The 13571-nt window shown below is 52.2% G+C and overlaps 2 protein-coding genes across 3 annotated transcripts; one reads left to right on the top strand and one right to left on the bottom strand.

Moving 5' to 3' along the window:
* The first annotated feature begins 1388 nt into the window (after positions 1–1388).
* Positions 1389–3084, top strand: LOC120656852 (serine/arginine repetitive matrix protein 1-like). Its single transcript, XM_039935044.1, has one exon. The coding sequence runs from the start codon at positions 1863–1865 to the stop codon at positions 2745–2747; it is 885 nt and encodes a 294-aa protein (XP_039790978.1). The 5' UTR covers positions 1389–1862; the 3' UTR covers positions 2748–3084.
* A 5696-nt stretch (positions 3085–8780) lies between these two features.
* On the bottom strand, positions 8781–11313 carry LOC120656851 (probable purine permease 11). 2 transcript variants are annotated; one of them, XM_039935042.1, is made up of 3 exons: positions 10940–11309; positions 10701–10764; positions 8781–10082 (listed from the first exon to the last, which is right to left on the bottom strand). In XM_039935042.1, exon 3 carries the CDS (start codon positions 10000–10002, stop codon positions 9007–9009), a length of 996 nt encoding a protein of 331 aa, XP_039790976.1. In that variant the 5' UTR covers positions 10003–10082; positions 10701–10764; positions 10940–11309; the 3' UTR covers positions 8781–9006. The 2 variants fall into 2 exon arrangements, with proteins under 2 accessions (XP_039790976.1, XP_039790975.1); XM_039935041.1 differs by lacking the exon at positions 10701–10764 and having other exon boundaries at positions 10940–11313.
* Between the last annotated feature and the right edge of the window lie 2258 nt (positions 11314–13571).

Raw genomic sequence — 13571 nt, 5'->3', positions numbered from 1 at the left:
TCTATAAAATGGTGTTAAAAAGGATTACATCGGATACTATAGCACACTGTAGTACTTTTTATTTGTTTGTGGTAATTGTTGTCCTACCATGACCTAACTAGTCTCAAAAAATTCATCTCGTCGTGTATATCAAAACTATGCAATTAGTTTTTTTATTTACCTATATTTAATACTCTGTGCATGAGACAAAAAAATTTAATATGATAGATAAATAGTGAAATTTGGAGAGAGAAATTTTGAAACTAAACACAGCCCCAGCCAAAATCAACCGCGTGGCGCAGCGCATCCCCCATCAACTTTTGAATGCGCGCGTGCACACACGACGATGGGTTCCGCCGTTCCGGTCAAATATTATATTTAAGATGGACACGCGGCGCGGCTGAAACCATTGAGGCCCCGTTTGGTTTGCAGCGTGCTAGTGAATAGTGACAGTTTGACCGTTAATTATGGTGTCAAATAAAAGCAGTTTACAAAACCAACTTCAGAACCCCGCGCTAGTGACCCTGAAGAATCTAATGAGGCCTTTGGCTGCGCGATTAGAAGATGATTGCTGTAATATAACTGTAGCAAATCAGCGATTAATTAACGTCATTAGATTCGTCACAAAAAATTACACCCATCACTAAAGAATTTTTGCAAATAGACTTCATTCGTTCTTCATGCGAGAAAGATTCTCTTCTAGCGCTAGGATTGTAGCAGCAAACCAAAGGCCTCTAATCACTGGACTCGAGTATCTCAGCGACGAAGAAGCATGGAAGTATCGCTGCGTACTTGGCAGTACTACTTGGCAAAATACGCACGTGGTCATCGGCGAAGATCCAAAGTAGTCGTGGGCCCACCGATCCGGCACCAACAAAAGTCCTCGATGCTCCCGACAATGCCCCAGGTGTCGGATCCAAAGTAGCAAGTGAGCCCACGACAAAACATCTCTCCCGATCCAAAGTAGCAAGGGACACTTTGCGCGACAAAACATCTCTCCATGCATGGGAGCGTCCTTTCTGGCTAACTTATTTCTTGGCTGCTTTTGACCTGCAGGAGTATCTGTTTCAGGCATGGCATGGCATGGCGGTTCCGTTAGGTAGCACTCGCCACTACCGAGCAGCGACCATCTTAGATTTCGCACCAACTTGCTACGTGCGTGCACGGAGAGGGCAAGCGTGCCAAACTCCAAAACACACATTTTTTCCTATCCGATTCGCCCCGGTTGTCGCTACGGCAATCCAAACCCACCACGTTGCCACGAGACACCACAAACCAGTGGCCACGCACACACCACTGCAGGCGCAATCCAATCCAGGCCCAGGCAACGCCGAATCCACCCAGCCACGAAATCATGAGGTCCCATCGGCTCACCCAACACCAGTAGACCAACAGAGGGGTCGGTCGCTCGTGCCTCTCCCTCCCGTGCCGGCTGCTGGCACCTCGTCGTCCCTCTCACCATTCTCCTCCGCCCCGCACCCCGTCCGCCTGCTTCTTCCTTCCACGCCGGCGCTCCGTCCGAACGGGCCTCTATCTATTTAACCCGGGAACCCCAGTGCCGAGACGAAAAGATCCTTTCTCTCTCTCGCATCCGCCCAAAACGCACGCGCCCGCTCGGCCTGCACCTCTGCCGCGTAGCCATCCAAGACAAGCCAAATCGCTGCTCCTTCCTCGGCTCCTCCTCCGCCCGCGCTTAATTAAACAAAACCCACCCAAATTTAAGCGATCCGCAAACAGCCGAAAGCGAGGAAGGCAGGTGGCGTCTGCGCCGTCGGGAATTTCGCCCCGCTTCCTCGTCGTCGTCGATCCATCCACCCACCAACCCATGGCCGCGCCGAGGGAGCGCGAGGCTCCGGCGACGAGATGAGGGGAGGCGCGGCGGGATGAGCATGAGGTGCAAGAAGCACCCGTTCCCGGCCGGCGGCGGCGGCGTCTGCGCCACGTGTCTCCGCGGCCGCCTGCTCGTGCTCGCGGCCGAGCGGAACGGCGCGTCCTCCCCGCCCGCGCGCGCGCAGGCGCAGGCCCCTCCGGCGCCCGAGCCCGCGGCGTTCCCGAGGTCGGTGTCGCCGTACGTGTCCCGCAGCAAGTCGGACGCCGCGGGCGGGGGCGGCGCGCTCAGGCACCACCCGAGCCTGCTCTTCTTCCGGACGCCGCAGGTGGGGCCGGCCTACGGCGGCGCAGCGCTCCAGGAGGGCGACATCGGCTACGAGTACGAGAAGCGGCGCGCGGGGAAGTTCTCGGTCCTCGCCACGCTCTTCGGCCACCACCACAGATCGGCGCAGGAGGGCAAACATCAGGGGGGCGCCAGGGAGCGCAAGAAGCATTCTTGGCTCGTCGGAATCATACCGCGCCGCCGCAAGAAGCAGGCGCCGGCGGCGGCCGCCGCCTCCTCGCCGCCGTCGGCCCCGCCCAGTCGCTTCTGCCGCGTGCTCAGCAACCGGGGCCTCTCGCCGGAGCGGGACAGCCATGGAAGCGGCGAGGAGAGCAGCTCGCCCGCCGCGGACCCGCCGTGGAGGCCGTCCCCTTCCCCGATGCGGAAGACCCCGTGCCGGCGCCGCCAGACCAACAGCATGGCGTCGGGCTTCGCCGTCTGCCTCAGCCCGCTAGTGCGGCCCAGCCCGGGGCGCCGCCACCGCCCGGTCCAGCCGCCAGACCCCGGCGCCTTCTCCAGCGAGCTCCGGTCATCGCCGCTCCACAACCTCTCGTCCGTCGCCTCCGTCACGCGCTGCCGCTCCCGGAAGCTCGCCGACGGTGGCCGGTTCCGGTGATCTTTCCATGTTTACCCTTTTTCATCCCCTGATTATCACCACCTAATCAGGATTACTAGTCCAATTTCTTAGCTTCTCTTCCTTTTTTGGATTTACATTTTGTCCACCTGTGAAGAGAAGAGTCTGTCTGTAAGATTGGCACACCCAAACTCCAAACCACTCCGTTGACATGTACAAGGTTAGGTTACTACTGCTTGTCGGCCCAACATGATTATGTGGCAATGTAACAAGCTGCTTGTATCAAGTATTTGTTCATGTTTGTACAGCTAGCTATCTAATCTTGTTGTTTTGCAAAATTGAACTCTCTTTAATCCAAGCTTTTTCCGGCACCTGTTTAGTTTCGTCTCGCGATTGTAATTAGCGAATGATTACTGTAGCGACTTCATTTAGTACTCCATATGTCGAAACATTCTATATACTGGTCACTTCAATTCCATTTGGTCAGAGGATTCACATGGAGGCAGGCAGCATATTGATGGTGGATGGCTGCTCAGTGCTCACTAGTTTCTCCATTACTCCCTCTTTTGCTGGTACACCAAACCAACCTATTCAATGATCCGGTGATCCCCAACCCCTTTGTGCGTATTGGAGTCAGCTGACGTCCACCGTGGTCACAAGCGCTCCGTCTTCTTCAACAGAGAAGATAGACGTACCAGCAGTACAGTCTTCCTGAGATGCTTGCACTAATTTCAGACATGAAACCGGGGCGATTTGGACAAGATCCTCCTCGCATTAGAGCCTCTCATAGTGACTTCCCGGCTGTCCACGATGTGAAAGAGAAACATGCTATGATGACGGCACTGTATTCGTTGGGCACTCCCACCTCTCCAAATTGTAGATCGTTTTAGTAAAGAAAAAATTAGTTGTATAGCATTGAAAATTGGTGATTTTCGTAAAATACCATCAAAATTATTTAGCCCCGTAAAAATACCACTAAAAACTGCAAGCCTTACTCGAAAGTAGCATTCCCTCATGTTTTCCGCTAACTCCCGTCACGACGTCATCTTCCTCCTCGGGCACACCCACGCCGGCGCCGGCATCCGACGCCAGGGGCAAGGTGGCTGCCTCGCTACCGGTAGTGGAGAAGGAGAAGGAGAGCGCCCACGCGCTGCCACCGGTGGCCGAGGTAGACACGAAGGAGGAGGAGGAGGAGAAGAAGGTGGTGGTGCTGTCCGAGGCGCCAGTGCCGTGGCCTAGTCAAGCGGAGGCCGAGGAGGAGTTGGCGCCGTCCAAGGCGGGCAGAACCAGCGACGACGCATCGATGGAGTCGGCTGCATCAGAGTGGAGTGGGAGGCGAAGAAGAGGGCGGTGGCGGACGTGCCCGACAAGAAGGGGCGGATGATGCGAGAGGAGAGGGAGAACAAGCCCAGGGGGTAGCGGCAGTGCCGGGAACAGGTGCGCAAGGTCACCGGAGTAGCAGCAGCAGCACCATCCACCGGAGCCGCGGCCGCGGGAGCAGCCTCCCGTGGTGTCCGGCATCGGGTGTCGTAGCGGGTCCCCGCGGCAGTGCATGCAGCCTCGAAGGCCACCTCGCTGGCGCGGTGTGACACTGAGGTGGTCGCGGCGTTGTTGTCGACGATGTGGGCGCCATGCGCCGTGCCTGACTGGGCCCGTGCGAGGCCTAGGATGGCAAGCGCACAGCCGTTCTCGCGGCGTTGAATGGGGAGGAGGACAACAGAGCAGGCCCCGCCGCAGCCATGGTGAGAGGGGAAGGCGAAGAAGAGGAGGCAGCGGAGGAACATTGATGGTGGAGTCGCCATTGCTCCTTTGTCGGCAAGGTGGAGAAAGTTGGCGGCGGTTGCGGATGGTGAGTCGGAGTGGTGGGAAGGTGGAGGAAGTGGGCGGCCGCGTGGAGCAGTGCCGACGGGATCGGGACGGGGAAGGAGAGGGACACGGCCATGCTAGCGGCCGGAGCTAGGTGACAGGCAGGAGCAGGCGTGCCAGAGAGGAAGAAGACATCGTGGCTGACGTATCGGGAGAAATTGTGACGGAACGATGTTTTTACGGGACCGAACGATTTCAGTGGTATTTTACGAAGAAAATCGTCATTTTTGAATGCTACATAACAAATTTTTTCATTTGGCAAATTTAGATAGTTGTATTTGCATAGCGGTGGCTGATGGTGGGTACTGATTTGTTATGAGAAAATAGTAATGCTGACTGGCTGGTAGCTGGTGGCTGGTGCTGATTTAGTATAAGAGAATAATACTACTGGCTGGTTGGCTGACAAGCCATACGAACACAGCAAATCTAGATAAAAACTATATCTAGATATATGGTAAAAGTTATGTATCTAGATTTCTAAAATAACCTATAATCGTTGTGTTCGCTTGGCTGTGGCTGATGGCTAGTGCTGATTTGTTATAATAGAACAATACTGCTGACTGGCTGGTAGTTGGTGGCTGATGCTGATTTAGTATGAGAACAGTACTACTGGTTGGTTGGCTGACAAGCCAAGCAAACACAGCGAATTTAGAAGAGAGGGAATATTAGCTTGACCGGCTGATGATGATGTGTGAACCTACACATTATATGTTAAGCGTTCGAGTAGTTTATTTGGGGGCGGATGGTTGGACTTTGTAGCTTGTTTTGTGTTTTTCTATCGCTCCCGTGTTTGAAATGCCCAGGCATGTTATCCTGGACAGGAAGCAAAAGGATAGACTAAACTCTGTAGACTGTACCCTTCTTAGCAGATGATGTGCTTCATGGCTTTGTTTGACTCGCCAAGAGCCCGTCGGGTTTCAACTTGTTTTGCGTCTCCACATGGCACGCTTGGGATTTCCGAGCCAATGGGCTTCTGCGAAAGTCAACCTGTCTGATGTGGCTTGGTCTGGTTTATATAAAATGCAAAAAGTCAACCTGGATAATTTATCCGCGGCAAAGTCTACCCGATCAGCACAAAGTTCGTTTATGGGCCGTGACATGGACATCGAAGCTGAGATGGTTTGGCCAGGATATCATCCTGAGTGACGGAAGTAAAATCGTATCCGGTAGAAAGTAGAAACAGAAACCCCACCATGGAGTTGGAGCACGCCATCCTGGCGCGCACCATGCGTCGGCCAGGGCGGGAGGTTGCCAGTCTGCCACCCGGGGAGCTTTCGCCTCCCTTCGAGATCACGCTTAATGCGCCCGTAGTTTTCGCGGGGGCGCCCAGCTAGCCGGACGTGAACGGCCGGCGGCGAGGCGGCACACATGCACGGAGACCCCCCCCCCCCCCCCGCGCGCTCTAGTGGTGGGTGGGGTGGAGGCGCCATCGCGATGATGACGGCGAGGACTCGGACGCGCCCGGGCCGGGCACTCGGCGCGGCTGTGCTCCCGATCAGTCTCGCGCGCGCTAGTGCGGTGTGGTTGACCGACCGGCGGCCGCGCGCGCGCGTGCCGTCGCTGCGGCATTCGCAGCGGCGGAGCCGTAGCGCGCACACGACAATATCCAGTGGTGGTGGTGGGATCGGGCAGGTGGCGGCGGCGGTGGTGTTGGTGGCTCCTTCCTGTAGGGTCGGCGGCAGATGCACGACAGCAGGAGACCCGTCTGGTCGCGGTCGCTCGTTTTCGTGCTGTTTTCCCTTGGCGGCCAAGGATAAAATTAGTAGCGGCAGCAGCCGGCGGAGTGCGCCTCGTCGCAACAAACTTTCTGTTCGTTCAGGTCTCGGGCTTCATGAACAGCTGTTGTTCCGGCGAGGCGATGACGGGATGATCGAGAGTGAAGGCCATGGATGGATGGATGCTTCGTCTTCGTGCACGCGCGTCTCTCGTTCGGATCCAGCTGGTCGCCGGCGAGGAATGTTTCGCGGATGCAAGCGCATGTCTGTCCCCGGTCTTGACCGGAGCAGAGAGTTGGTGCGTCAACTGTCGACGCCGGCCGAGGCGAAGCGGATGGCTCGTAACTGCGTTCACAACGGACCGGACCGGAGGCGCTTGAATCAAGTGTTGCCGTTGGTTTGGGACCATCCCTGGTAGTTCCGTGCTAGCTAATCATGTGTACTTCTTCGGCTCCAAACTGACGAGCGGCGAGGACCACAACCATGGAGCCAAAGAGTGGTCCGCGAACAAAGTGGTCAAGTCAGTCAAAGGGCTGATAGACTGATCCAGTGATCTGCACAGCGTGTCGATCTGGAGTGCAGTTAGTTCATTGGTTAGTTCACTTAGTTTAGTTCTATGGGTGAGGTGCAGATAAGTGAACTCATAGGAGTACAAAATGGCAGGCCAAAAACTGATCATCTTCCATCTTCAGCAACTCTAAAACTGGCAGGAGCTTTGCTCTACGACGGACCTTTTTTTTAAATAAAATAAAATAAAAGCAGGAGCACTGTTGTGTCATTTAAGGAGGAGGAGAAGTTCAAGTCTTACGAAATCGTGATTACAAAGAAACTTAACAACTGGAATAACACAGGAAAGAAACTTGAATCTCATATGTATCCGCTCATACGGTGTCATACGAATAGTTTTGTCAGGCATACATGGGAGTCGAAAATAGCTTCAGCCCAGCAATCTCGCCACATATATATTTACAAAGCATGACCAGCGCCTCAGTGGCAACAGATCTGGAGTTATCCTCATCAAGTCATAACGAATGCATCCATCTGAGGTGATAGGATCGTAGGACCATTATTCCTGTATTTCTGCAACATCTGAGGTGCACAAATGAAGCAAACATTGGCGCAGCAAAGTGAATGCTTGCTACCACTCCGTTGTTGAATCACAGTTCAGCCAGCAAGAGGCGCCTTTCATCTTCTTGGCCTCGATTTCCTTCAGTACAGCAGCATGGTTGCTCAGCCTGCAGTGTCATGTACATTTATATTCTGATAATGATAAGTAAGGTAATACATACTTCCTGTGATAGACTGAAGACTCTTATTCCATTGGATTCAGAAATTACCCAAGCCCCCAATATTTCATATGATTGCATATATACATTTTGACACTCCATAAAAATGCAAACGTCTCAAAATCGTTGTCTAGGTCATATAGAAATCAACCGAAGGATAAGCACGAAGATGGCCCATTGTTATGGTATGATCAGCCTACTCATGCAGGCTGCAGAATCCTCATGACGAACATGTCCAATATGCCATAACAAAATAATAGCTCAGGTTCACCAGTTGCAGATTTTATCTCCTCGAGATATCTGAAACGGTAAAATCCAAGTTGGACGCAGATAGTTTCAGCTGAAAACAATGTGGCTCAATTGGATTTCACATAGATGTAGCAATAAAGCTAAGACACCATGGACGATTCTCTTGAGTCAGATTCAACAGTGATGTATATCAAACCACTGAATGTATCACACTGAAACACCTTTTCTGAAGCAGAATTGTTAGCATCACCAATTAGCAAAATATAAGTCCGAATAGCTTGTACTACCACTTTAAGGCCTGACAAATCCAATTATACATTTTCCTTATCTTTAGTATCCTGTTACATCATGATTCAGATATGTTGGCGAGGATTCATGATCCTGCTTCATCAGCATGGAGATCTAGAAGTGACAGATGCTGTCCATCCATACTCTGCCAGTAATACATATAAAATATGTCTTGGTGGAATTCTAATTCATTGTGAAACCAAGAAACTCGAAATTTATGAAGTGAGTTTTTGTTAGAGTCGTGAAAGATCAAATCATACATTATATGTCAGTCTGTGCATTAAAGGGCTCTCGGAATCAAATGTAGAATAAGAATTTGTTCAATTGGTTCTTTCATGGTTAGAAATTTCAAAGTAATGACGACATCTGAGTTTACAGATCAAGCAGCACAACTGCACAAGGGTTTCATTCTATATGTCAACATGAGGCAAGTGCTTAAACATAAATACAAGTCAAAGTGGTACTAAAGTTGTTAACTGATGAAATGAATTAGCAACTTCCCACCCCAAATACCACAAGCATCAGATCAACTTTACCCCAGAGTCCCATCACAAAAGGGCAGTAGCATAAACAGTACCCAGCATCCACCACCTAGAAATAGTGAAATACTAAATTGTGCCAAACCCATGGCACCACAATATCGCAGTGGCACAATAGTTGCAACAAGAACATTCAGGTCAAGCACGAGACAATGAGAAACTTAGAGAGCCTCTGAAAATATCATTATCTTCTTATTTTCAGGATGATACAACCGTACGTAGGAACTAATAGAGGTATATACCTAAGAATTGAGCAACATTAGGTTGAGCCTTTTTTGGCTACAAGAACTAGTAACTCACTCAGTGCAGCGCCAACAACTTATATTGGCAGGAGCATGGGGAACAATGTAACAAGCACTTAAGAACTCTCCTCCACACTAACTGAAGTCTTCCTAGCTTTCTTGTCATCAACATATAATTGGTAGCCATATGAAATAAATCCCCAGATGGCCATCAACATAGCAATAATCTTCACTCCATCCATCTTGTCGTGGAAGAAAATCACAGCAAAAACTGGAATGATGGGTAGAGCTAGTGTGCTTATCACATTTGAAAAGAGTGATGACACCACAAAGATCAAACCCACCACTCCAACGGAAGCTATCTGCCAAGATATAGCAGTCCACAGAAGTGTCATCACGTAGGACAGCTTCCCTGAGCCGAAGGCATGCATCTCTCCCTCTAAAGTCTTCCATTCACCACTTGCAAATAACCCAATAAGAGAAGCTATTGTTGCCACAAGTGCTGTATATATCTGCATGTTCAAGACGACTGAGAAAGTCTCCCTCTTAATAACCTTCTCAAATGTAACTTGCATCAAAGAGAGAATCAGGGAGTATGTGGCTGATGCTCCTAGCGTCAGCACGAAACCCAATATGTACTTCCCATGCGATAAACCATTAGTACCCTGAGAATCTTCATCAACTCCAAGAAGTGCAGCAGAAAAGGTAAGGAGGACTACAGAGTTGAAAATCAATGCAGTGAACTTTTGAGCATTGAGGAAATATGAGAAGACAGCATTGAAGGCCAGCTGGCTAGCACATATGAGCGAATATGTTGATACAGGAAGGTATAATAGGCCATAGGAATACATCAAGTCGTCTGCAGCAATGATGAGCCCCAGGGCAATATATATCAGAGTAATTTTGGTGCCAGAAGTCTCAGGGCTAGTGGTGGCTGTTTGTGTAGATTTTGAACGGAACAGATATAGGGCGATGAATAGCACAGGAAAGCCAGCAGTTTGGACAAATGTGGACATCCACTTGCTATTTCCACCCTGGTTGTAGTAGAACCTCCCAAGGAGTGTTGATGCTGTCTGACCAGCAATGAGGAAGAAAATGTTTAGAACAACCATCAACCACCAATGCCAATGCTTGGTAGGAGAGCTTTGGCTGGCTGTTTCGTTAGTAGAAGAAGTTTCAGGTTTGGATGATCCTGCAAATAACAGATGGAACGAATTGTCAACAGGTCATGTCAAACAGCAAATGCTAAGCCTAAGCACTCACGCTTACAGGACATCCTCAATGAAACAGTAGTTTATTTTTCCTTTCAAACTACGTATGCCTAATCGAACTAACCAAGTGAAACTATGCTTATCCTGATGAATGGGACTCCAGCCATCCCAATAGTGCTCCAAATTTACTGCAGGGTATTTGTCCATTATATCTATATACGGATTACACTATTGCCAAAAACCATAAAAGGGCTATTTAAAAACTCATATTATTCCCAAAGAAGAAAGAATAAAACAGGGCTGCTTATAGTAACTAAAGCAAAGGTTTGCGACACCTATTGGTGGAATGCTGCAAATATCTGGTGTCCTAATTAACCGACTGAACCAGCTCCTGGAGACAGCCAATTTAACACATGCTCTAAACTGTTAACCGTACAGTGGGAACAGTAACTGAAAACAGACGTGCTCGCATCACCAGAACATGCAGGCATGCAGCAACGGCAAGGCGATCGTGGACTCGCGCACAAAAAAGGAAAGACGATCCAAAACCCAACCATGAACTGCCAACTAAAATCCACTGAGCCAACAGGCCGACGTACACCAGCAGGCAATTCATCGAACACCTCGTGTGCAGTTCTCCGACCCGGCCCAACGACGCGCACCCTAGAAAACCCAACAACACGAAGAAGATATCAATCTGAGGTACGCACACACCGGGACTCGAATCTAATCCATGGGCTCTTCTCGTCGGTCTTTTCACTTTGGATGACGATAGCCAAACAAAGCCCACGTTCGAGGAGAGAGAGAGAGAGAGAGAGAGAGAGAGAGAGCGACTGACCTGCGATCTGTATCTGGACCTCATCTTCCGTGCTGCCTCTTCCCCTGCCGGCGCCCGCGCTGCTGCCGTCGTCGCCAGCCATGCCGTCCCCCGGCGCTCGATCCGACTCGAGTGGGCCGCTGGGCTAGCGGCGCACGCGACGAGTGAGGAGGATGCGAGAGGAGACGAGATGGCGCGAGACGTGGGGGGAGGACGAGGCCGTGGTCAGCGACTCAGCGTGGGAGCGCCGCACGGGGAAAGGGGGTAGGGAGAGGGCGTTGGAAAAGCGAGGCACCTTCCTCCTTCCCTCCCGTGGAACACCCGGACGCCGCTCTTTTCGGACCTTTCCCGTTGGCCACCCGCCCGCCGTCGCTGTCGCGCGACGGAGGCCGGAAGGGACTTCAGCGCTCGCCCATTCGCCCGCTCCCGATCGCAATCATTTTTTCTTTTCACTCCACACGGCGGCGGCGGGACCCAACCCGAACCACGGTTTCGTCATGGCCTGTGAGTAGTACGCTACGGCGGCCGGAGTTGACCCGACACCCAAACGATTCCGCGATGGTGACGTGGGAATACTGTGCTCGACGCGGGCTGCTGCTGGGGACGCAGATGACACCGAGAAGATAGCGTGAGAGGTGAAACGGGACAGGATGCTACTGTTGCTGTCGCGGTGGTGAATGGTGAATCGGGCTGGGGGAATGAGATTCCACAAAACCGCATCTATAATATAGGGGTGTTTAGTTAGATGAAAATTTTTGGTACAAAGATCACATCAAATATTTGACCAGATGTCGGAAGCGATTTTCGAGCATTAATTAAAAAACTAATTTCAGAACTCGCTTGGAAACCGCGAGACGAATCTTTTGAGGCTTTTGACCGCATCATTAGCATATATAGGTAGCACTTATGACTAATCATACACTAATTAGACTCAAAAGATTTGTCTCGTCGTGTACATCTAAACTGTGCAATTACTTTTATTTTTTAACTACATTTAATGCTCCATATATGTGTCTAAAGGTGAGGCAAAAAATTTTGGGTGAAAATTTTTTTGTAACTAAACGGGCTCACAGGGTGGTGCCTAGTCTACTGCGAGATTTTTCGGCCTCGAATGCTCACGGCTCCTGGCCACAAGCTGGTCGCGCGCCGCCGCCGCCGTCGGCGCGTCCGCCCTCTCGATGAGCGAGGCGGTCGGGAACAACGGCGGCGGAAAAAGAAGGCCGTGTCCGAACTGTTCTGTTAGCAACCTAGAGCGATCGTCGGAGGAGGAGGAGGAAGGAGTGTAACACCTCAGGTGTTTGGCACTATTAAACAAGCAATTAACATGCAATAACACAGTTAACCCTAGTCGGTTAATTACTTAAAAGCCGGGTTCCGTTTAAATACACCAAAAAAAGTCAACTCTCGCATCTTTGATTAAACGAACTTTTGCCCAACATGAAAGTTGTAGAGCTTGACAAGATAAACAACTCTCGTGTCCAAAGTTTTTCAAGTTCTAACATGAAAATTTGAGAAAAACCCCGAAACACAAGCGGGATCATTAAACTGGATTTCAAATTTTAAACTTTCAAACCAACGCTCAAATGCATTTTTGCCTAAAAGGAAAGTTGTAGGAAATTTAATTTTGAACAACTTTCGTGTTCAAAATTTTTCGAGTTTCCATTGAAAATCTTAAGTTTGAACCAAGTCAAACCGCTGACTTTTTCTCCCTCTCTCCACTCTCTTTCTCTCTCCCCTCTCTCTCTTCCCCGCTGACTCTCTCCTCTCTGCTCTGTGCGCGCGCGCAGGCACTTGAGCGCGCGTGCGCTCGCTGCCTCGCTGCGCTGCTGCCGCGGCCTTGCTGCCTTGCTGCCGCCGCGCTACCTCGCCGCGCCGCTGACGCCCCTCCACTTGAGCGCGCACGCTGTCCTCGCCGCGCCCAGCCCGTTGACGCGCACGCCGCGACAAGCGCACGGCGACGCGCCGCCTCGCCGCCGTAGCGCCCAAACGGGCCGGCCGTGCACCTGCTGCCCGCACGCCACCCCGCCATCATCGCCTCGCCTTCACTGCGTCGCTGCCCCGCTGCTGCCTCGCCGCTCAGCCACGCCAGCGCGCCATAAACGCGCACGCGGAGCGCCACGGCTACCCTCGCCGCCGACGCCCTGCTTCCTCCGCCGAGCGTCCCGCCCCCTCCTCACACCCTCACTCCCCCATTTAGCTCGCGCCGCACGTGTGCACGCACGCCCGCACCCCATTCCCCTCGCATCTGCCCCACCCCTTCGCCCAGAGCGGCCGGCGCCGCCGCGCCACCGCGCAGCGCCGCCGCGCCCCCATTTTCCGCCCGCCGAGCCACGGCTCTCGCGGAGAGCCTAGCTCAGCCCTCCTCCACCCCTATCGAGTACCCAGCTAGCTTCGATTCACCCCCAGGCAACTCCCAGGCCCGCCCATTTTCACCCAGAGCCTCCCAGCGCCGCGGAACACCGCCGTCGCCGTCGTGGACATCGCCGGCCACCCGCCCGCCACGGACCTCCCTGCTTCGCCTTTCCCCGACTCCAATCGACCCCCGAGCTAGCTTCCTCATGGCGCCGTGAAGCTCCCCGTCCTGCTCTTGCCCCTCCTCCCACACCGGAGCGCCGTCGTCCGCTGCAGCCGCCGCCGCCGCTCCCTGGGCGCC

Source organism: Panicum virgatum, chromosome 1N (genome assembly GCF_016808335.1).
Source record: "Panicum virgatum strain AP13 chromosome 1N, P.virgatum_v5, whole genome shotgun sequence".
Classification (NCBI taxonomy): domain Eukaryota; kingdom Viridiplantae; phylum Streptophyta; class Magnoliopsida; order Poales; family Poaceae; genus Panicum; species Panicum virgatum.
This window is presented reverse-complemented; position numbering and strand designations above follow the sequence as displayed.